This window comes from Centruroides vittatus, unplaced genomic scaffold (genome assembly GCF_030686945.1).
Source record: "Centruroides vittatus isolate TY-2023 unplaced genomic scaffold, ASM3068694v2 contig_1176, whole genome shotgun sequence".
Classification (NCBI taxonomy): domain Eukaryota; kingdom Metazoa; phylum Arthropoda; class Arachnida; order Scorpiones; family Buthidae; genus Centruroides; species Centruroides vittatus.
The window spans coordinates 194,473-217,038 of NW_027120754.1; the positions used below are offsets into that span (position 1 = coordinate 194,473).

The 22,566-nt window shown below is 31.5% G+C and overlaps 2 protein-coding genes across 3 annotated transcripts in view; both read left to right on the forward strand.

Moving 5' to 3' along the window:
- The window catches only part of LOC136982974 (patched domain-containing protein 3-like), a 67,387-nt gene that overhangs the window by 25,497 nt on the left and 19,324 nt on the right, over positions 1 to 22,566 (forward strand). The gene's annotated exons all lie outside the window — the stretch shown is intronic.
- Positions 9,201 to 18,909, forward strand: LOC136983062 (patched domain-containing protein 1-like). Of its 2 annotated transcripts, XM_067279704.1 has the most exons (5): positions 9,201 to 9,841; positions 13,125 to 13,606; positions 13,690 to 13,830; positions 13,909 to 14,025; positions 17,381 to 18,909. In XM_067279704.1, exons 1-5 carry the CDS (start codon positions 9,321 to 9,323, stop codon positions 17,581 to 17,583), a joined length of 1,464 nt encoding a protein of 487 aa, XP_067135805.1. In that variant the 5' UTR covers positions 9,201 to 9,320; the 3' UTR covers positions 17,584 to 18,909. The 2 variants fall into 2 exon arrangements, with proteins under 2 accessions (XP_067135805.1, XP_067135798.1); XM_067279697.1 differs by having other exon boundaries at positions 9,202 to 9,841; positions 13,690 to 14,025.

The window sequence follows — 22,566 nt, forward strand, 5'->3', positions numbered from 1 at the left end:
AATTAACGACAGAACTGGAGAATTCTCCTCACATGGCCGGTAGTAATTTCACGGAATCGTGGCTGAGACTATATCTGAAATTCATTAAAAATCCACAGTTTTGGATATCTCTCAGAGGATACAATTTGAGTCGACCCGAAGACTTCACCGATGCTTTACGCAAAGTCTTTCTAAAATTCAAGTGGGCCAAACGCTTTAACAAGGATATTGTTTTCAGTGAAGATGGAACCAAAATATTAGCTTCCAGATTTTTTATGCAAACAAAACTAATTGATGATTTGCTCAAAACAAATGAAATTTTTATCAATCTGTGGAACATAATAGATAAATATAATTTTCCGGTATATTGTTACAATTTTCGATTTATTTTCTTTGATTACACCCTTGAGGCAGTTCCTACAACAACTCAATCAATAGTGGTTAGTTCTTGCGTAGTGATTTTGATATTTATTATTTTCATACCAAATTTGTTTTGTGCATTTTGTATTGCTTTCACAATAGCTTGTATTGAGGTAATAAGTATAGGCTATATGTCTGTATGGGGTGTTAATTTGATTCCTATAATAACGATTTTATTGATAGCGATCACTGGATTTTGTACGGATTATGCAGCTCACATATCTTATGCGTATGCAAAAAGTAAAAGTAAGAATCCGAATGAAAAACTGCGAGATTGTTTGGATGCTGCTGGTCACGCAATTGTGCAAGGTTGTCTTTCATCACTATTAGGCATTTTTGTTTTAATATTAGCTCCGTACGATTGCATGAAAGATATGTTTAAAGTATGTTTTATATTTTTTATGTCTTCCATAATTCAAGGGTTATTTGTTCTTCCGGTTATGTTGTCATTATGGGACAATTTTTTGTTATTATTATGTCAAAGTGGCCAAAGACAGCGTTCGAATGAGGAATCTTCAGATGTTCCGAATACGAAAGAAGGGTTGTTAAATTAAAAAAATAATAATAATTAATCCAAAAATTCCAAAATCTAAAATAGGTAAAATATTTATGGCACTTCAAACTGTTAAAGCTCTGTGTGACGTAACATCGATCGTCACGTTGAGGAATTTAGCGACAAATGAGTATATGATAAGATGTTTGCTAATTTTCTCATTATTTTTATGTGTATCATTATCATCGATTATGTTTATTAAAGTTTAAAATTTTATTTGTACACTTTATATATAGCCTATATATATTGTTTACAGAAATAAAGTCTGACCAGTAATAAATTTATTTGAATTTTGAAACTTTAAGAAACAATTCCAGATAGTTTAGAAAATATGCTCTTCGTATGTATTTCTTGATCTATTTTAAAAACATTGAGTAATTTTACTTTCCCGTTTACTGCATGGTGTCATTTTGCAACCGTAAATAACCTTATATTCGTGACAAAATACATTAGCAGTAAACTTGACCAATAAAAGAATACAAATAAACTGTATAATTTATTACTAGTTTGCACATCATTGTAATATAGAGTATTATTTTAAAACATACTGTACTGAAGGAATGTTAATATTCTGCATGCTTAAAGCCTGCAATTCCGTAAGAAAAAAAATTGCTTGTGACCCTCCTGAAGTCTATGAAGTTTACTTGTGACCGTATCCACACGAGGTTGTTCATTACTGATCTAGAGGGTCAATAAGCGAATAAAATGCAATATAGATTTCTTATATCAAGCGAGACTTTTAAGAAAAAGTTTAATCTAGTTATCTTATATTGTATTCAAATTATGTAAAAAGTAAAAATTTCCTTCGTGAAGGGACGATTAATTATTAATATCTTCTGATGTATTATTTTCTGTACCCATAACGTCAATAGCTTAAAGAAATATTTTTCTATAATACACGAACTTATCAAATTCGAATTTTTAAACATTATTTTAATTAAACATTTAATAATTTTAAAGTATTCAAAAAATGGTTATTTAGAACTCAATATGGAAAAATCATTTGAGTGACATCTATGTTTCTTAGAAATTTTATTGTTGTGTGTCCTTTATCATACCGTTTTCTGATTATATCATTTCAACTCATGCTTTGACGTGATGTGCTTTCTCGATTTCTCTGTCGTTTTCACAGAAAACATCCGGAGGACACATGACTATCGAGTCTTCTTAATGCTGACGTCACCGTCTGGCTAGCGACGAAATCGAAGGTTGTTTCTCTTTTGCTAATCCTCACCTAAATATAGAAAAGAAGAAAGCATCTTCAAAACAGGGGCTCAAGCTTCCTTTACGATTCCTGTTATTAAACATATAATACCATCTGTCACCTTTGCAGGATTACAGTATACTCAGCATAATGATATCACAACCTGCATTCAGATACAAGCAGGAGTGTTTATATACTCTCCTCTTAGAAACAGGAAGACTGCTGGATGAACCATTCAGTTTTCGCTGTCAGGTTGGAACTGCATCTTTTTGAAAAAATATTATATTATATTATATTAGTTATTAAGTTTATTTAAAATTCTTAAAAATAACTTTAAGTTTTATTTCCAAGTATGTTATGTATCCATAACAAGGGAAAGTATTGGAATCGTGTGTATAATGGGCCTTGCTAGTAAAATTTGGATGTGGAAGATCGAGAGGATGGAGAGATTTCACTCGTTGTTAGCATTTAGTTTTATATTGCCGCGGCTCACTTTTCCCGCCGTGTCATTCATGGTGCAGGCGTTAGCGTCTTCGCCTATCGGAAGGTTTCTGGTTCGAATCTCTTTAATGTGATTTTTTTTTCTTTTTTGTGTATACGTTCTCCGGGTCTGAGAACACATGTTAATTCGTTATCATTTACATATTTCTACCATGTCCTCATAGTATATAATCGCGAGCTCTCAGGTTGAAAGCAGTTATTATCTAGCACTGCAAGCTGCAGTGGTTGTACGTTCTCTGAGTGAATAAACACCCCTTTGTGTTTCTAAAGACTGGTTGCCATATGTATATACATACATACATACATACATAACTCATCTCCGCACTCAAAATTAGGGCCATTTCATAATAATTAAAAAAATAGAAAGTTTTTATAACAAAATCTCATAACAGATAGCGCCTTACACATATAATTCATTTAAGGTCTATAAACATAAAGATAACGTGAGTTACGTGATGCATCGCGGCAGTCGCCATGTTGGGGCTCTTTTGGTGTGTGCGATGTTTCTAGAGCGAAGCTGATTGTTTGTTTCTTTCGATCTCAATTAGTTGAAATTCTTGTTATATATATATAACAAGAATTTCAACTAATATATATATATTATTTGAAGATATTACGTTATTTCTTCTTGAATAAAACTACAGTAGAGCGTCGAAAATTGGCGTCAATTGGAGACTGGGGTTGTTCCAATTAGTCATTTCTTCCAATTTCCGACTTTGTACGAAAAGATATATTAACCTGTCCGATGTTCAAATTTTTCTCCGTTGTGTATCGCTTCCTGTTGAATTTTTCTCCGTTGCGTGTCGCTTCGTGTTGAATTTTCGTCGATTTTAAGCCTAACGAAAATCTTTTATAATAATAATCGAGGCTATCGTATCGTTAAAAATTATTTCTGCATTTTGTACAAACAAAATAAATATATTGAAGAATATAAAAACATGAAAATTATACTTTAGAAGTAAATTTAGTATCAAAAACGTTCGATTCAGCACGACACACTCCGACTGAAAATCGTTCCAATTTCCGGCCATTTTAATTACCGACGTTCCAATTAACGACGCTCTACTGTATTATATTTATTTTATGCAAAAATTTATTATCAAAACGAAAAGGAATTTTCTTATTAACCGCTATATCTTTATTATAATTAATGTTTTTTAAACAACAAACCGAATGCCCATTATTTTCAAGATTCTTTTGTGTATCGTGATCAGATCAGATTTTTATTAATTAATGACATTATTATATCTGAAGATAGCAGTTTTAATAACTATTCTGTCTGCTGCATGCTAATGTATTCCAGATGGTTGACATTATCTAAAATTGAAATATATTATTTATGCCAAAGTTAGATAATGTCGAATATTTCACCCGAAAATATCTATTGGATTTCTGTAAATCAATTAATTTCTATCTACATTAGATTTGCTTATTAACACGTAGCGCCATCTATTGGTAAATCAATTAAGAAAATAATAAACTAAATATAATTCTTATAAAAAAGGATATAACTTTAAAATACAGTATATATATATGTTGTATTCACTTAATTACTGTTTCATTTCTGAAGGGTACTTTCTTAATTTTAATAAGGGCCCTCCAGTAGCCGAGTGCAAAAAAACCTCCGAACTCTGGTAGTTAGTAGTGGGTTCGGGCATGGCCGATGGGCTGGCCACGTAGAGTTTTCTGGGTTTTCTTTACCTAAATAAGGTCCAGTTTCCCGTAAAAGATTTCTTGGGATGCATTCCTCATCAGATAACTCACGTGTTGCAGTAACCAAATAAAAACCAAACTAATTCTAACCAGCGATTATTTATCGTGACATCGTCAGAATGCCGAACTGTGACTTTTCGCCATAATGTTCTCAATTTTTTAGTGGTAATCTTGTCCCAATACATCATACTTTTCCTGTTAGCGATAGAATCGTGCGGTCATCGATCTAACTTTGTTCGGGAGAAAGATTTAAATCGAAATAACGTGACATCCTTTCTAAATCTGAAGGTCCTATATAGTTAATCTCGTCCTTCTGCCCCTATGCTTTCTACACCTGTCTCCTCTTTTATGTATCTAACGTCTTTCTTGAGACTGAGGAAGGACAAACGAACAACAACAGTCGAAATTTATAGGTCTACAATTTTTTTCAAATTGCAGTTCTCCTTTTCTATAAACTCGATATTTACGAAAACACTTCCCACATAACTTATACAATCTGTTGCAAAAATATAAACACTTTATTATAACACAAAATACTTAATACCCAGCTAGATGCTTCTTAACCTACGCAAAAACATCTTATCTCACTGAGAATTATTTATTAACCGTAACGAACGTTTTCAACATGTTCTACAGGCCGTCTTCAGATCTTTAAAAATCAAGGAATATTGATGACTGTTCTTTTTTTGTATAGAACAGTTAATAATAACACATTTAAAATACAAAATTCTTTGGAATATTGAGCTATTTCAATCCAAAGAATAAATTACAATAATATATATACAATTTAAAATAACAAAATATTAAAATAGATTTTTAAAAAAGTTGGTTAAAGGTTGAAAACGTTCGTTACGGTTAATAAATAATTACCAGTGAGATAAAGTGCCGGGCTGCAATTTTTTATCATAATTTTAATTTATTTAATTTAAAATATATATTCTTTATCTCAAATTAGTAGTGACTCGCCCCTGTACTGTACATCATACTTTTTCTTTAACAATAGAGTCGTGCCGATCATCTATCTAACCCCTTTCAGGTAAAAATATTTGAATTGAAACAACGTGTCTTCCGGTGCGAACCGGAAATTTGTATATAATTAATCGGTGTCTCCTTCCCTTAAACTTTTCAAATCTGCTGTCGACTGCCTTTCATTTATCTAACAACGTTCTCGAGATTAAGAAAAGGCAGACAGACAACAGTCGAAATTTATAGGTTTATAATTCTTTCAAATTGTAACCAAATAAATTTACTAGGGCCTATGATTTAATATTTACTTTTGACATGTAAATTAGATTACCGATATATCTAAAGAAAATTTACTACTAATATTAGACCGTTTAGTATAATTCCTTCTCGTTGTACTCTTCCAAAACTCTTTCCTGTCTACTGCTATGCTATTGGTTTCATTGATTAGGTCTATATTTCTGAGAGTTAAGCCATAAGCCATATTTAGCAACACAATACGAATAAATTTAAAATACACAAACAAAATAATAAATACACCTGAAAATTTCAGAAAATAAATTGAGTGAAAATTAAAATATGTAGCATCGAAATCTGCAAAAAAAAAAAAAAAAAATGAAAAGTACAATAAAAACAAAGAATTAGAACGATTAGTTTAAAAGGGAAAAAATTTAAAACAAAAAATTAATATTAATATAAAATAATATAAAAGAAAACATACCCCAGGGAATAAAATTTGAAAGGAAATACTTAATCTTATATTTCAAAAATTTTATTAAAATACTACGTAACAAAACATTTCAGTTCATATACTACTTGTCATTAACAATTGCCTGTGTATTTAAAACAATACCCAGTATTGGAAAAAATACCACGCTTCTATGACATTAACAATAACAGCAGATCCTGTTGACCATTATCTGACTGTTTCTTCTTTAAATATGTATCTCTTAATACCTTCCACTCTGTTTTTACGCTTTCAACTTAAAATAAAATTTAATATTTTCAATTTATTTTTTTAAACATTTAATACTAATGTCTTACCTGTTCTGTCATTATTTATTTGCATCCACCCTTCAATTTTTACTTTTTGAAATTTTATAATTTGAGTCTGTTTTGTCATAAACAATATGAGGGAATTTAATATCCTCCAACGTTTTTTCAACAGTATCAGACCACGTAACATTTACCATTTTGTTTGCACCTTTTAGGAATTTCCTGCTATAAATAGTGCCAAAGATATTGGATAAAAATAAAAAGTCATGTACACTTAGAATTATGAGTGCCTCCCGCTGATTGGCTGCGACAGTATCGCCAGAATGTAAGAGGCCATTAACAACTAAAGTATAATAGCATCAATGTTCCTTATACACAAGCTACGATGCCAAATTTCGTTTCTTAATCTTTACCTCATTCTGAGATATTAGACGAAAAAGTCGCTAACACACACACACACACGCACAAGCACACGCAGAGCAGACACTCGTACACATACATATATATCCATGTAATTTTTTTGTTTTTTTTAATTTATTTTGATTTAGGAAGTCTCAAAACGTAGAGATTCACAAAAAATCGAAGGTTCAAATTTGACACGATTTCAATACTTTCTGTTGCTATATAACAACCGGAAAGTTAGGGAAGGAAAAAGCCACTTTCTGGCAGCTTGATGCTTTGCATACAAACATTTTTCCAAGGATAAAGAAAAACAGAAATAAATGATATCATTACTGAGTTGTTTGACTACTTTCATAAGCCGTAAGCAACTCGATATGCAGTTTATATGTACAGAGGTACTACGGTAAAGTAACTCTAGGTTCCATTGTTTGAAAATAAACGAAATTTCACATGATTACAGTTACTATTTTATTGGTAGGTTCTATCCTGTAGAATAATGTTGGGTCTCTATAGAGGCTGCTACTAAGAAAATTTGCTGCTTAACGAAGAGAAATGAGAATTTCCGGCGTGAGTATAAGTATACAAGGCAAGTATTTAATAATTTTTTCTTATTTTTATTCTTTCCACTTTGAGGGTGCTCACTAGTATCAAAATCCACCTTATTACGTGCAACTTTTCGGCTATTTACGTGTCTAACACCTAAACAGGGACCAATCTTTTTGCAAAAGTCCTCTCGGAAGGTATTCTTTTGGCAGATCGTCCATGTTCCGAGTTGTTTCTAACATGAGAACACAAACTGAAAACTAAAATAAAGTTTTAAAATATATTTTACAAGTAAGAATTGCACAGAATGGTACCTTTAAAAATTAATATTTTGTAGATACTTAGTGATTTTTAATATTTTTATATCCTTCTTATTATAATCAAATTCAGATTTATAATAACAAGCAATAAAATACGCATTTTAAAATGATATTTTAAAATTATCAATGTTTTTTAAAATAAATAATTTAAAACATTGGGAACTAACCAAAAATTAACGCATTGTTAAAGCTATTGTGTGCAAAAAAAAATTTTACATTTCAAGGTGAAATCTCACTTCTACGAATAGAATTATATAAATGCTGAACATGAAAAAAAAATAAAAATGTATATTTTCATTACAATAAAGTTGACCAAACGTATTTAAATGCAATTTAATCTAATAAAAGAATATTAAAATTTTCCTGTCAATTTAAAAAATTTACAAAGGCACTGAATTGTGAAATATATCCAACCTTTTCCTCTTTTATTAGGTAATTTTCTATACGTAGACACGATTTCGTCTTAAGGTAATTAAATATTTTAAGCCTATTTTATTTTCAATATGCATGAAATACTAATTAATTAGTTATGATGAAGTATCAATCTCTTTTATTGAGATGCATAAACTGAGTAGATATAACGTTGAGATAAAGTAATACTTCTTTCACAAATTAGTTAAGTACTACAGGATGACCGTTTAGTTAAAGTTTATTTAATTTCGTTATTAAATAAACTTTAACTAAACAGAAAAAGAACGTTTTTCAAAGCATTTTTATCGCGATGTGTTTGGAAATATAATGCGTTCTTAATGTAAAGTGTACAGGTTTATATCATTAACTATTAGTATGTGTAGTATAACTTCTTATGGCGATATTATGATGTAAAGGTATGATGTTATACAACGGAATTTATAAATGTGCTTGCGTGCGGATAAAAATAAATTTACTACGTCTATATTCAATTTTTAATAAAGGAAAAATACCTTGTCAGAATGTAAATGAGCTTTCACAGCTATCCCGTCATTTACACTGTAATTGGATTAATAAAATTGTTAAATTATAAATTTTTAGTACACGTAATTATTTTAGTTTACTTTATTGATGCGAATATAAAGAGTTTGTTACAGCTTGGATGGCATTTGATTAAATGAAACTATAAAGAGTACTTCGGATCATTCATTTTAAATCTTATATATTGTAATAAGACTGGATAATGCTGTAAATGATTCCGTAAGATATCTCTCGAACTGTTAATATCAAATTGCAATGACACTTTATTATTTCTGTTTATTAGATTCGTCATCTTCTGTCTCGTGTTACAACTCATCTCCAGAAACTTAACCTCATTCAACAATTAATACCAAAGTGTATCTGACGAAAAGAAAAATAATTCTCGGCTCGTTCCTATTTCTAAAGGTTTACAACCGTCCCAGTTATCCCATTTACAGACTCTTATGATCATAATCACGTCGAATATTAAATTTTCTTAATAAATCACATTTATTCCCATTGATATTTTTCTTATGGCACGGAGGTTAATGAAGCTTCTTTGCTGTTAAATAATGTTTTTTTGTAACGTTGTATTCATTTTAATTTAAGTTAATAACAGTCAATTTGCTTTTTCTAATCATTTTTCATGTTTTCAGAATCTTCGTAGAATGAGAAGTCTTGAAATAAACAATCTGTCAAATTTAAACTTGAACATTGTTGGACTGAAATACTATTAAGCTATATCTAATTACAGTAGAAACTGAAACAGTAACTTTTTAAACTAACTCCGTTAAACATGCAGTGTGATAAAGAGAAATTTTACGCAGTTAATCGCTATTTATCTTCAAGTTTTCGTCACCTTGGACGGCTGATTGGACGTCATCCATTGTATTTTGTAATAATACCATTTGTGTTCACTGCTCTGTCCGCTTTGGGTTTGTTGAGGCTGAAAGTTGTTAAAGATACGGAATATTTATATGTTCCATCAAACGGAAGAACATTGAAAGCCAGATCACAAATAGAGAAGTTATTTCCGGAAAATGCCACAGACTTTGATTTTACACGAATGATAAGATATAACGAAGCAAATATGATTATAGCGACGTGTAAAGATGGAGGAACAATGATGCGTGAATACGTATTTGATGAATTGCAAATGCTAAACGAAAAGATTTTCGACATAAAAATACAATGGAAAGGACGAAATATAACGTATTCCGATATCTGTATGAAATCGGAAGGAGAGTGTTATCGAAATAATATATTATCTTTAAAAACTAAATTTGAAAATGTCAAGAGAAAAAAGCTGAAGATTAAGTAAGTATTTCTTTCATATTTTTATCATTTGTTATTGTATTAATTTTATGTTAGTTTTATTATGTATTTAACCAACTCTTTACAAGAATAATTTTATACGTGAAGAGTTTCCTTGTGGTGACTGTCGTCTGACATGGTGCAAATCATGCAAACTCTAGTAGATACATATTAACTTTTCAATGTTGAATATGACATTAGTAATGGTGCGTTGAATGATCTCTAAACTTTCTGTTTGTTTTGAGATCCGCTCAGGAATGGAATTTCCGAATGCGGTAATTTTCTGGCAGCCGAAATTCATTGGCAGATTTGTGAATGATTACAGGGTGCTTGTGTGGTCGAACGATAGTGCGGACTTCTCAAGGTAAATTGACAAAATACACTTGATGAAGATAGGAGAGTTGCTGATGGAAATTGTGATGCATTTGGTGAATGAAGACCCTCGATGAAACGGAAAATTCTTCGTATTAGAATTGAATGCAAAATCTTTGCAAATTTTCGAAACATTCGAAACAACAAATGGCAACACCAGATACAATACATCATCATCTGCAACTGCGAATTTTATTATGAAAATGAATATAAGTTGAAAGATATTTCTGTTGTTTTCTATCCATTGAAAAACTTAATTTCTGAACCTGTCGCATAAATTATTTAAATAATAATATTTATTGTTATAATTTGTAATATTTTTCTAAGTACAGGTAACCCCCGTATAACACGGGAGTTATGTTCCAAAAAATTGCCATGTTATGCAAATCCGTGTTATACGAAACAAAGAACTAGTACGAAAAGGGGGGTTTGGTTCCAAAAATTAAGAAACATGCTATTATATTTTCATATTTAAGATAAATATCTTTATTAAAATTTACTTAAGTGATGCATATTAATATAAATTAAACAATGTTTTCTTCGTCATCACTAAGCACTATTAACCGAGGGCGTTTTTTTGGCAAGATATCCTTATCCTCTGAGCATTTTTCTGCATTATCTTCAGATCCATGCTTTACCTTTTGCAAAAAATATGTTATTTTAGATTCCTTGCTTTTAGTTAAAAGATCTTTATAAATTTCCTTATATGGTGCTAAGCGCTTACGAAGAATAAAGCAAATATGGAATAAGAGAAAAACATCTGGCAACATTAAGAGCAGAAGCGTCGAGATCTGGCAACACTAAAACAAGTTTCGAGAAGGACCACGTGTATCAGCAGAAGGTGGAAAAAGAAACTTTACATACTTAAGTACTAATAATTCACGAAAATTATGATTTTCATGAACTATTAGTACTTAAGTATGTGAAAATTTATTACATTTTATGTTGTACGAGGGTTTTACCCAATTCTCGAACCGTGTTAGAGTGAATCCGTGCTATAGAAGTACCGTGTTATACGAGGGTTACCTGTATATTGTGGTTTTATTTATATCAATAGCAGAAGTGCATTTAATTTCTTGAGGAATAGTTATAATTACTCAATTAAAAAGGTGTGTAACTTTTCCTATAATAACTAATAATACAAAAATATATTGGCAGAAAATAAAAATTCTTTGGCGCTATCAGTTACGAGATTTTGTTTAAAAATAACTTTTATATAAATAATTATTATAACATGGCAAAAAGCTTCATATTGAGAGTAGACATGACTCGTATAAAATTAATTGTAAATACTAAAAACGAATAAAATTTTTATTTTCTCCGACTCCATATTTAAATATTCATGTACTGTACATGTACCATATTTCGAATAACATATGGTCCATGACTCTTTCTATCCGTACACCAGTGTTTCTCAAACTTTTTGGTCCGCGACCCCCCTTTTGCACTTAAAAATTTCAAAGGACCCCCGAAGAATGAGTATGTGTAGAAAAACATCCCGGAGGGAGGGGGTTAATTTAAATTCAGGACGAGTTAATTTCTTTTGTTTAATTAATCTATTCCATGTTGAAATTTCTCTCCGTTGCGTGTCGCTTTGCGTTGAATTTTTGTCAATGTTAAGACTAACGAAATTTTTTAAAAAATTATTTCTTTATTTTTCACAAACAAAATAAATATATTGAAAAATATAAAAACAAAAAACATTATATTTCGGAAGTTTATCTAGTCTCAAAACGTTCCGATTCAGCACAACACAGTCCTCAGAAAAACAAGCATAACTTACCATTCACGATGGGAAAAAGTCTCGTTCAAATACTGGCGCGTCCTTAAGTATTCTCTCATGGTCGCGCCAGGCTGCCAGCTAAAAACGCATATCAACTAAAATAACATCGGAGTATCCCAAGACATAGCCAAATATTGCAGCACCACAGCACTAGCGGAAATTCAAATTTGCCGACTGAAACGCTTTCGGTTGATCGGTTTTCGGATAATCGACGCTCTACCTAAGTCGACTTGCCTACAGACGCAACGCTGCTAGCGACCATCGTTCCAAATGACAACGCTGTTCTATCATAGTTTAGGCGGAGAGTGGAACTCGGGGGATTCCCCAATAGCGCACAAATTTATGAATATTATATTTAGGCTCGTATTTAAATATTTATATTGTTTTTATTATTTATATGTGCAATTTATTTAAGTAAAAATTATTTTATATATTTTTTATTTCTACTATTTCTAAACATGAATCTATAGTAAATTTATAAAATATTTGAAAAAAAAATTGATTTGGCATCAATTTTTCAGCGACCCCCCAAATATTTTTCACGACCCCCTTAGGGGTCGCGACCCCCACTTTGAGAATCACTGCGTACACCAGTAAATGCAATTTTCATTTTATTATACAGTATTTATGTATATTATTTATGATTTTCGTGTTTTAATTCGCTATTCGGGCATTTAACTGTGTTGTTTTTACCTCAAATTATGTTTATTTCATATTTTAAGTTTATCGAAATGGGCAGTGTTCACGGTCTGGGTATGGATTAATTCACTTATTCATTTTTCAGTATTTCTAATGGGAAAAAATTGATTCAAACTTCGAAAGATTCGGAGTTCGAATTTCCTCCTAAAATGAACTAAATTCGAAGTACGAGACATCACTGTATAAGTTTATAATACTCTGAAGGAAATTATAGAAATGAACAAATTCTTCTAAAATTTATTAACATTAATTTAAATTTACATCGAAGGGCAAATTTTATCGTATATAATTCCTTAAACACAATAAATTGTTTTATTTGTTTCACATTTGTTGAATTTATTCAGAACCCAAACTAACAATAACACATTTTCAACAGGATACAACTATTTGCATAGTTCAACAGAATCTAATTATCCTATTTCTTTTTAACAGATATCCGATGGAAATAAATTCATCCCACATTAATGTAGACGCTATCAATTTAGGAGGGGTCTCAACTGACGAAAACAGTTTTGTATTAGATTTTCAAGCAGTTCGTTTACTCTATTTTTTCGATTACCATAATTCAAGCAAACAGGAAATGGCGGATGAATGGGATAAAGAGTTTCTGAAAACTGTTTTTCAAAGTTCCTTCGTTCACATCCGCGTATCACTAATGAGTGGTATTAATATTGACAATGAACTTAATAATGTATTTGTAAACATTGTACGGCATATTATTATTAGTGGAACATGTATGATAACATTTGCAAGTGTGACTTGTCTGGCGATGGATTGGGTGACAAGTAAACCGCTGATTGGTGTTTCCGGATGTATCTCATCTTCCTTTGCAGTGGTAACTGCCTTTGGTATTTTACTACTCTGCGGTATGAAATATACCGAAACAAATTTGATTATTCCTTTTATAGTTGTAGGTTTGTATATAAATTACATTTTTAAAAAAGATATGTTATTTAATATAAATCGAAAATCTCAATTGGTTGTTTATATTCTACAGGTATCGGACTGGATGACTCATTTGTTCTGCTAGCTGCTTGGAGAAAAACCAATCCCAAAGACTCTGTTGAAAAGAGAATGAGTACAACGTACTCCGAGGCTACCATATCGATTACCATAACGTCTTTGACTAACGTTGCGTGTTCGTTAATAGCGTTAACCACTCCGTTCAGAATTCTCCAAATTGCCGGAAGTTACATGGCTTTGAGTATTTTCATAGATTACATCTATCAAGTTACATTCTTTGGCGGACTTCTAGCGCTGGATGGATATAGAGAAGCCAAGAACCGACATGCTATACTATTCGTTCCTGTTAAGTTGCCTAAAAGACCATCAGGTAACATTTGAATTAAGCTTTAAGTGAATCATTAAATATTTAGTTATCTTTCGTCAATTAAAGATGGCATCTTACATCTAAGGGTATTGTTATAATGTTCCCTAACATTGTTCACAATTGCATTCAAGATTGTTTGGAAATATGAAATCAAGTAATTCATTTGAACTAAGAAAACGGGCATTTTCATTATTGTTTTAATTTATATGAAACAATTTTACTTCCCGACTGTTATTATGCATAACACGGGAAAGTATTGGAAGCGTGTCAAATTTGATCCTCCAAGACTTATAAAATTTTGATGGTTAATGTCAAAGATGGAGAAATAGAAGGCAATGGGTCGGATTTAATGATTTTACTTGTTATTACTTTTTCAATTTTTCTTTTTATAAAATTCATTTTTATCGTCAAAATTAAGGGTTTTTCTATTTTATAGTAATTAATAATACAAATGTTATTTTTTTTAAAACAAAATTCAGTAACAGTCACAGACAATTTCAATTTTCTGTTAGTATGTGTTAGTCGTTAGTGTTTTTTGCCGGTAAGTGTACGCAACTCGTTGCTGGAATTTTCCGGATAAAAATATGAAATCTTTCTTTCGCTATTGACCATGTCTAAAAGTAAACAAAGCCTGAGCCAAGTCACGTGATTGGATATTCTTCAACTTCCGGTAGAACATGGAAGTTGTGTTGCCAGTGTTGGTTAATAGTCGATGCGAAAAACATCGCGTGTATCAGTCATAATCATTTCTGTTCCGAAAAATCCCCAGCGAATATAAAGGTTTAGACGAATTAAACAGGCATGGGTATTAGCAAAAATTATTGTTCAACAAGCAAAAACTACCCAATGGACGACAATTTAGCAAAAATGTTTCCCTACGCTAATCATTCTGCAACAATAGCACGCACACACACACACACACACAACACACACACACACACACACATTACTGATATTGCTAAAATACATTAATAGCGTTTTGTAAGTAGAACAATAGACAAACTCTTCATATTAAAAAATAAAATAGAAGTAGTGATGAACTTTTTTTATATATTTATTATTTGATGAGTACGTATTGCGTGACAAGTAAACCGCGTTTAAAAAATTAATATCACGACATTTTTAAGGCATAGAAAATGAATTACGAAAATTGTTTTTCGGTTTTCTTTAAATAACTATATTGTCTCATAAAATTATTGGTAGGATATATTATTGTTTATACATAAAACTAAATTTAATTCGACTTTTTTTTCCATTTCTTTGACGCTTTTTTTAGAGAAGAAAGTGCAACATTCCTCTCTTATTCTTGCTTTGTTTACTCAATACTATTCACAAGTGTCTACAATTACTCAAAAAGCTCTTATTTATATTTAAATATTTTTAATTTTTTAAAAATTTTCTACAGGTTTTTATATGAAGATAATGCTTCATACAAAATAATTTTGAAATATATTATATATATATATAGCCTATTGTTTAAAGAGATCCTATGTATAGAATTTTATAAAGGGGAAAAAACTTATAAAAATGTTAAAAAATAATTTAATTAAACTTTAAATGGTTCTAGACAATTAGGCAGTGAATGGCAGTGAATGGCTAGCCAAAGATGGGATTACTGCTCCTAAAAAATTAATTTGAATAAAAAACAAAATGAAAGTTTCTTTATCATCAATTTTAATTTAAATATAATACTGTTTTAAAGTAATATTTACTCTAAAAACCCTAATGCCAGTCAAATATAAGAACATTTAAGCCACTGAAAGAAGCCATATTGCATGTTTATATCTTCAATACACTATTGTACAGTATACATGTACATTTTAATCAAATATATTAGCTTGAAAGTATTAAATTTAAGTTAGAATTACTTGGAAAAATCCTTGTATAAGCTTGTTACAACATATTTCTATTTCTGCATATATGTAGAAGTAACAGGTAATTTTACACAGAAGAAACTATATATAATTTGATATTATAACAATTGTTTAATGTATCGCTACTCAATTGGAGTATAACTCTATTAAATTACTCCAAATTATAGTTAGAAATTTATGTAAAAGCATCTACAAATACAAATCTTAGAAACATTTTATAAACAAAATTATAACCTACAAGCAATCATTTTTGTGTACAATGTATACAGTAGATTTATATACTTTCATCAATACATAAATTATATTTATTACTTTAGTTAATAAGTCGTGAGGGATTGAAGTAAGATAGCGTGCAAAATAACGTAACACTACATCGTTCTAATAAAAGATTTCTATTTAAAGTTATTGTGGTGTGACAGATTTTTTTAATATAAAATCCAGTTTCTTTTTACATCAGACGTGAAACACGTGACATTAAAATCGTAAAATAAAATAGCAAATTAAGATAACGTTTGGGGGAATTTTTATATTGTCTACTTTCTCGGTAAACTATTAAATTATATGTATATATATATTATAATAAGAAGAAATTGCAGATTGAGAATATTGTTAAGAATTTTTATAAAAATTCCCGATGAATTTCGATAGTTATGTTAATAATAGTTCGATAGTTTTCTGGCAACATGCAGTGCAAAAACTCTCATCATTTTATTTCAATTACATAGTAACTGAAATATTTTCAGGATGTGTTTAAAAAGTTCGGAACAGATGTTGTTTACTCGGGCAAGCAAGGAAAAAAACAAGAACCGGAAGTACCAATGGTCCAGGATGTTTTAGTGCTGGTGCTGCCACCTGTCGTGATGAATACGGTCAATACTTCTTCAAGTGTTGTTTTCTAATGGTAGTCAGCTTTCAGTAAGAAATCACTGAACAGTGATTACCATTAAAAATCACTTAAAGTTATCTTATCTCTGACGTTTTCTATGTGACGTTCCTTATCTGTGATGTTTCTTATCAGAACAGGTGGTTAATTCTATTCACTTTAGGTATTATTTTTCTAAGTCTTATTGTGGGCGTAATGAGCCTAGTAAGACCCGCTTAGTTCCCATAGGGCAAAGAGACTAAATTAAAAATTATGAAAATTGGGTTTTCCATGTCGTTTTCTGTGTCGTTCCATAACAATCGTTTCGTACCGTATATTTCATTGAATAATACATCTAATTTAAAAACGTTGTTGAATTTACTCAATTTTACAGTTTTTTCATAAATCGTTTTACATTCACATTACTTTTTAATATAAGCAAGCAGCTTGACTTTACTGAAAATTATTATATATTGTAATATAATCGGGTTATAACACTAAATATCATTGTGTAATATTAATAAACGTAATTATTTATGAGTAATAAAAATATAATAACAAACATAATTTTAAACTCATTAAAAATATATTAAAATTATTTTTTTTTAAATATTTCTGATAGGTTTTCTGGGATTTATAAAATATGGCTGTTATTCAAGTAAAGATAATGAAGACAAAACAACAATGAGATGTTTACAGAAATCAATTAGGAAAGATTCTGACGTTCCCAATTGTAAAAGCAGCTATTATTATTATTTTTCTTCTGTATCTCGCTGGAGGAATCTATTTTACGAAATATATACAGCCAATGACAGGAATCAATAGGGTATTTAACGACAATTCTTACATGTTAAACTTCTTTCGCGATGAGAATACATTTTATTCGCACTATCGAGATAGAATCCAGATAATTGTTACCTCGTCATTGGACTACTCCAATCCAAACATCCAGAATAATCTAGAGAAATTAACGACAGAACTGGAGAATTCTCCTCATATGGCCGGAAATAATTTCACGGAATCGTGGCTGAGACTGTATCTGAAATTCATTAAAAATCCACAGTTTTGGATATCTCTCAGAGGATACAATTTGAGTCGACCCGAAGACTTCATCGATGCTTTACGCGGAGTATTTCTGAAATTCAAATGGGCCAAACACTTTAACAAGGATATTGTCTTCAGTGAAGACGGAACCAAAATATTAGCTTCCAGATTTTTTATTCAGACAAAACTGGTTGATGATTCGCTGAAAGCAAATGAAGTTTTTACTAATCTGTGGAATATAATAGATAAATGTAATCTTCCGGTACAACTTTACAATTATCTATATGTTTTCTTTGATGTTATCTTTGAGGCCATTCCCACTGCAACTCAATCAATAGCCGTTAGTTCTTGCGTAGTAATTTTGATATTTATCATTTTGATACCAAATGTGTTCTGTGCATTTTGTATTGCTCTCACAATAACTTCTATTGAAGTAATAACTATCGGATATATGTCTGTATGGGGTGTTACATTCTATCCAGTAGCGACAGTATTTTTAATAGTAATCACTGGATTTTGTACGGATTATGCAGCTCATATATCGTATGCGTATGCAAAGAGTAAATTAAAGAATCCGAATGAAAAACTGCGAGATTGTTTAGATATCGCTGGTCATGCAATTGTGCAAGGTTGTCTTTCTTCACTTTTCGGCGTCGTTGTTCTAATAGCTGCTCCGTACATATTTTTTAAAGATATGTTTAAAATATTTATCATATTCATTGTTTCTTCTATAATTCAAGGGTTATTTGTTCTACCAGTTATGTTGTCATTATGGGACAGTTTACTGTTATTATTATGTAAAAGTGACGACAGGAAGCGTTCAGACACAGAGTTTGCAGATCTTCCGAATACGAATGAAGAATTGTTAAAATAAAAAATAGTTATTTAGTCGTACTTAAAAAGTGGCATTGCTCCCAATAAATTTGTTTAGTTGATGATACTAGTTGATCTCTTTTCTGTGAACACAAAGATGGCCTTTTCAGCAAGCCCGTTATGAGTTCGGCCCGGCTAATAATAGAATAATAATAATATATACTGTATAATAGAATAACAATAATGTAATAATACGTTATTACAGTATTGTAATTAAAGGCTGTTAAGAGATTATTTTGCATTTTTGTATATCTTCAGACAAACTTTCACATAAATTTCTTTAATTTTTAATATGTCAGATTCATTGATATAAGTAATTTAAATGATTTGGTTTCTAGTAAACCAATAGAATATCTAATGCTGCCTGAATTAAAATATGAAAAATAAATAAATAATGTATAGTTCTCTAATACTCATATTTCTCGTTACCCTTTCCTATCTAAAAATTAAGCAGTTAATACATTTGCATCTTTCATTTTTATATTTTTCTAGCGGATGAACTCGGTGTTGCTCGGGCAAAAAGTAACGATATCGAAGATTACGATTATTAGATTATAGGCGATTTTACCCTATTTTACCGGGTGCAAGAATTAGATCCCTCTCTTCCGAGGCTAATTAGAGAATTTTTAGATGGGTCTAAAAATATGTTCGATTTACTGCAAAACGCAAAATCCGCATCTAAAATAGTACAGTAGAAGTCGAGTTCTTCAGGGTAAAGCTTAGTTCACACTGAGCGCGGCGATTCGCTGGCGAAAGCGAAAAACAGAGCGAATAACACGTCAGACATGACGTCGTTTCCGGCGAATTTTACCATTTCGCGAATCGCTTCGAAGTTCGGAACTGTCGAACTTTTTCGCTAGGGAATAAATTTCGCCACCAATCAGATTCCTTCTAGTTGTCACGTGGTTCTTGTTGTTTCCACGACGGCGACACAAGCTTCTTCTTGGTGTAAAGTAAATATAGAACGACTTTTAGAAGAAATGGAGGCTGCTCCATTTTTATACATAAAAATGGATCAGAGATACGAAGACGTCGATTTGAAGCTAAATCGGTGAAAGTTGATTGCGGAGCGTCTTAATTTGACAGGTGAGTAAAGTTAGTTTGGTTAATGTTACCTATGGTGCCAAAATGGCGGCTCGTCTCTGATTCAAGGAAACAGAAGAAAGAAAAAGTGAGGACGCACGTTCTAACCTAACCTAACCTATTCTAATAAATTAGTTGGTAATATTTATGGTAATTTATTAAAATAGGTTAGGTTAGGATAGAACGTGCGTCCCCACTTTTTCTTTCTTCTGTTTTCTTTGAATCAGAGATGTAAGGCCGCCGACTTCCAGGGGAAAACAGTTAATCCCGCGTCAGGAAAACCTAGGGTCGAAAACGTATGTGGGTGGTGGCGGTAGGATACAAAGATGACAAGTGTCTTACACAAAACCGTTTATTCTAACTACTAAGTTAACTTACATATTATTGGTACAAATTGCGATCTAGATCGACTCTTGTGGTGATAGAGATCTCCGGTTGTCGGTAGTCGGATGCGGTCCGTCTTCCGAAGATGCGTGCCCGGGGCTGGGATGACGAACTGTCTATTGCACTGGACGTGTGGCTTGGACGGGTGTCATCAGCTGGCGGACGTAGGTTCTGGCGTCTATGAGGTAACACTGGTCCAGAGGAGAACTGCCGCACTTCTTCCAAGAACGACGGAAGGAGGGTCCACTCCTTTGACCTTGCGACTCGGGAGTTTTATACGAGTTTTCCTCCTGAATTTCACCCTTTTGATTGGTTCTATTCTTCCTCTCCCTTACCCCGATTGGTCATTTCTTTTGTTTCTATGCGAAACTGGAGCCCGATCTGGGTCGGGAGAGTTCCGAGAGGTGTTGACGGAGTCTTTGAAGTTCGTGCTCGTATATTCCGGCCGTTATGGCCCTCTCTTTGACGTTTTTTTTGACCTCACGCGGTCCGCCAGATGCCTCGGTGGCCATTTACCCCCCTCTGTTTCCCGTTTCCGACACTCGTACACGAGCACCTGGACAAAGCTCCCTCTCTCTCGGTTGACATCCCCTCGGTCGTTCATTATCGTGTCGCGTTTGTTTTAGGATAAGTTTGGGAGAGTTTCTCTCGCGTCTGGTTTACATCACCAACATGTGTTCCTGACACGATTTGACTCTCGAAACTTCCCGACTTCGGAACTTTATAATTATTCACCATTTTTACGCGTTTTTGCGATTCCTACAGAGACAAGCCGCCATTTTGGCACCATAGGTAACATTAACCGTTTGTTTGTACTTGTAGTTAAGCCTACCATAAACTATTCGGTATAAAATGAACAGTCAAATTTGAAGCACGTGCATTTGTATATTATTTCTTATATAAATAAATAATTTAGGTTATTAATAAGATTATTTGGATGGCACAATTCTAGGGTTGTCTGAGCGGGACAGGAACTCTCCAAGTTGTAGACCCGCCCCCTCAGACAACCCTAGAATTGTGCCATTTGGGTTTTAAACATATAAAACTTGCTAAGTTAAATAATGACTCAATTCATATTTAATGATATGAGAAAAATATCAAAAACTTGAATATTAACCAAAGAGTTTAGGCAATATTTTGATAGCGATAGATTTAAATACCAAAACATTCTAAAAATACTTAACAAATGATATTTACTAATAGCAATTATTGTGAAACATTGAGGGGTGGATCTTTGTAATAATTAAATGTAAATTAAATTAATCAGTTCCTGTTCCCCAAGAATAACTTATAACAATCTTTTAAGTAGAATTTAAAACAAATTTAATAGGAAGTTTGCAAACCTAGCATACATAAATCATTAAAAACAAAAATATACCCATACAAAGTACAGAATGGCAAAATACCACTGTATATTGAATGAATGTCTTGTAAAAGTTTAATTGTATTTTATTAAGTATTTATAAAATAATGTAAGGAAGAAACAATGCTGTTAATTTTAACTGATCATTATTTATAAATATTTTAACATGGAATTTTGTTTGTCTGTTGTTATTATTTTGAAGTTGAAGAAGTAAAGAAAGAATCTGGTAGATTAATACAGGAAAGAGAAAAAACTTATAGATGAGAAAACCAGAAGTGGTGCTGGTGTGGACGACCTTCACAGTTGTACAGTGGAAATGGTTTTCTCAAATGCATCTTTTAATAAATGTATTTGATGAACAAGATGTTACAATTTTCACAGTATGTAACAGAAATATATTAAATATTATAATGAATAATGATACAAGACAATAAAAAGTCATAGTTAAAAACAAATATCTTTATTTTATTAGAACTTGTAGTAATCTGTTATTACAAAGTGAAAATTTGGAAGAGACGTGTCCTGTCCAGATGCCCTATCCAGGAAGTCCAGATTTTCAGAGTCTTTCAATGTAATATATTCTATTGTGTTCTATCCGAAAGTTAACATATATGATTTATATGTTGTTAGTAAATTAATCATTATTATTAAATAATCTGAGAAAAGGAATGTTAAATGCTCTTACATACGTCAAATATTTTTCCTTTTAGTTTATACCTGTATTCTTAAAATTAAAACATGAGTGTAGACTTATTATTTGTAGTTTAATTATATATATATATTTTAGTTTCATTTATGTATTTATAATTTTTAGAGCTATTTCATAAGATGTACCGTGCACATCATCATCATCTACAGAACAATTTTCAACATTTACCAACGCGTCGAAGAAAAAGTAATGAACAAGATGATGTGCACAATTTAATCCAACTGACGGACACAATGGTAAACCGACAAGAAAAAGATGAACTATACCATTATTGTGTCAGTTTAGCTGACAGATTGAAAAATCTGAGTTCACAAAAGCGAGCCTCTGCTCGCTTTAAGATAGAGGAAGTTAT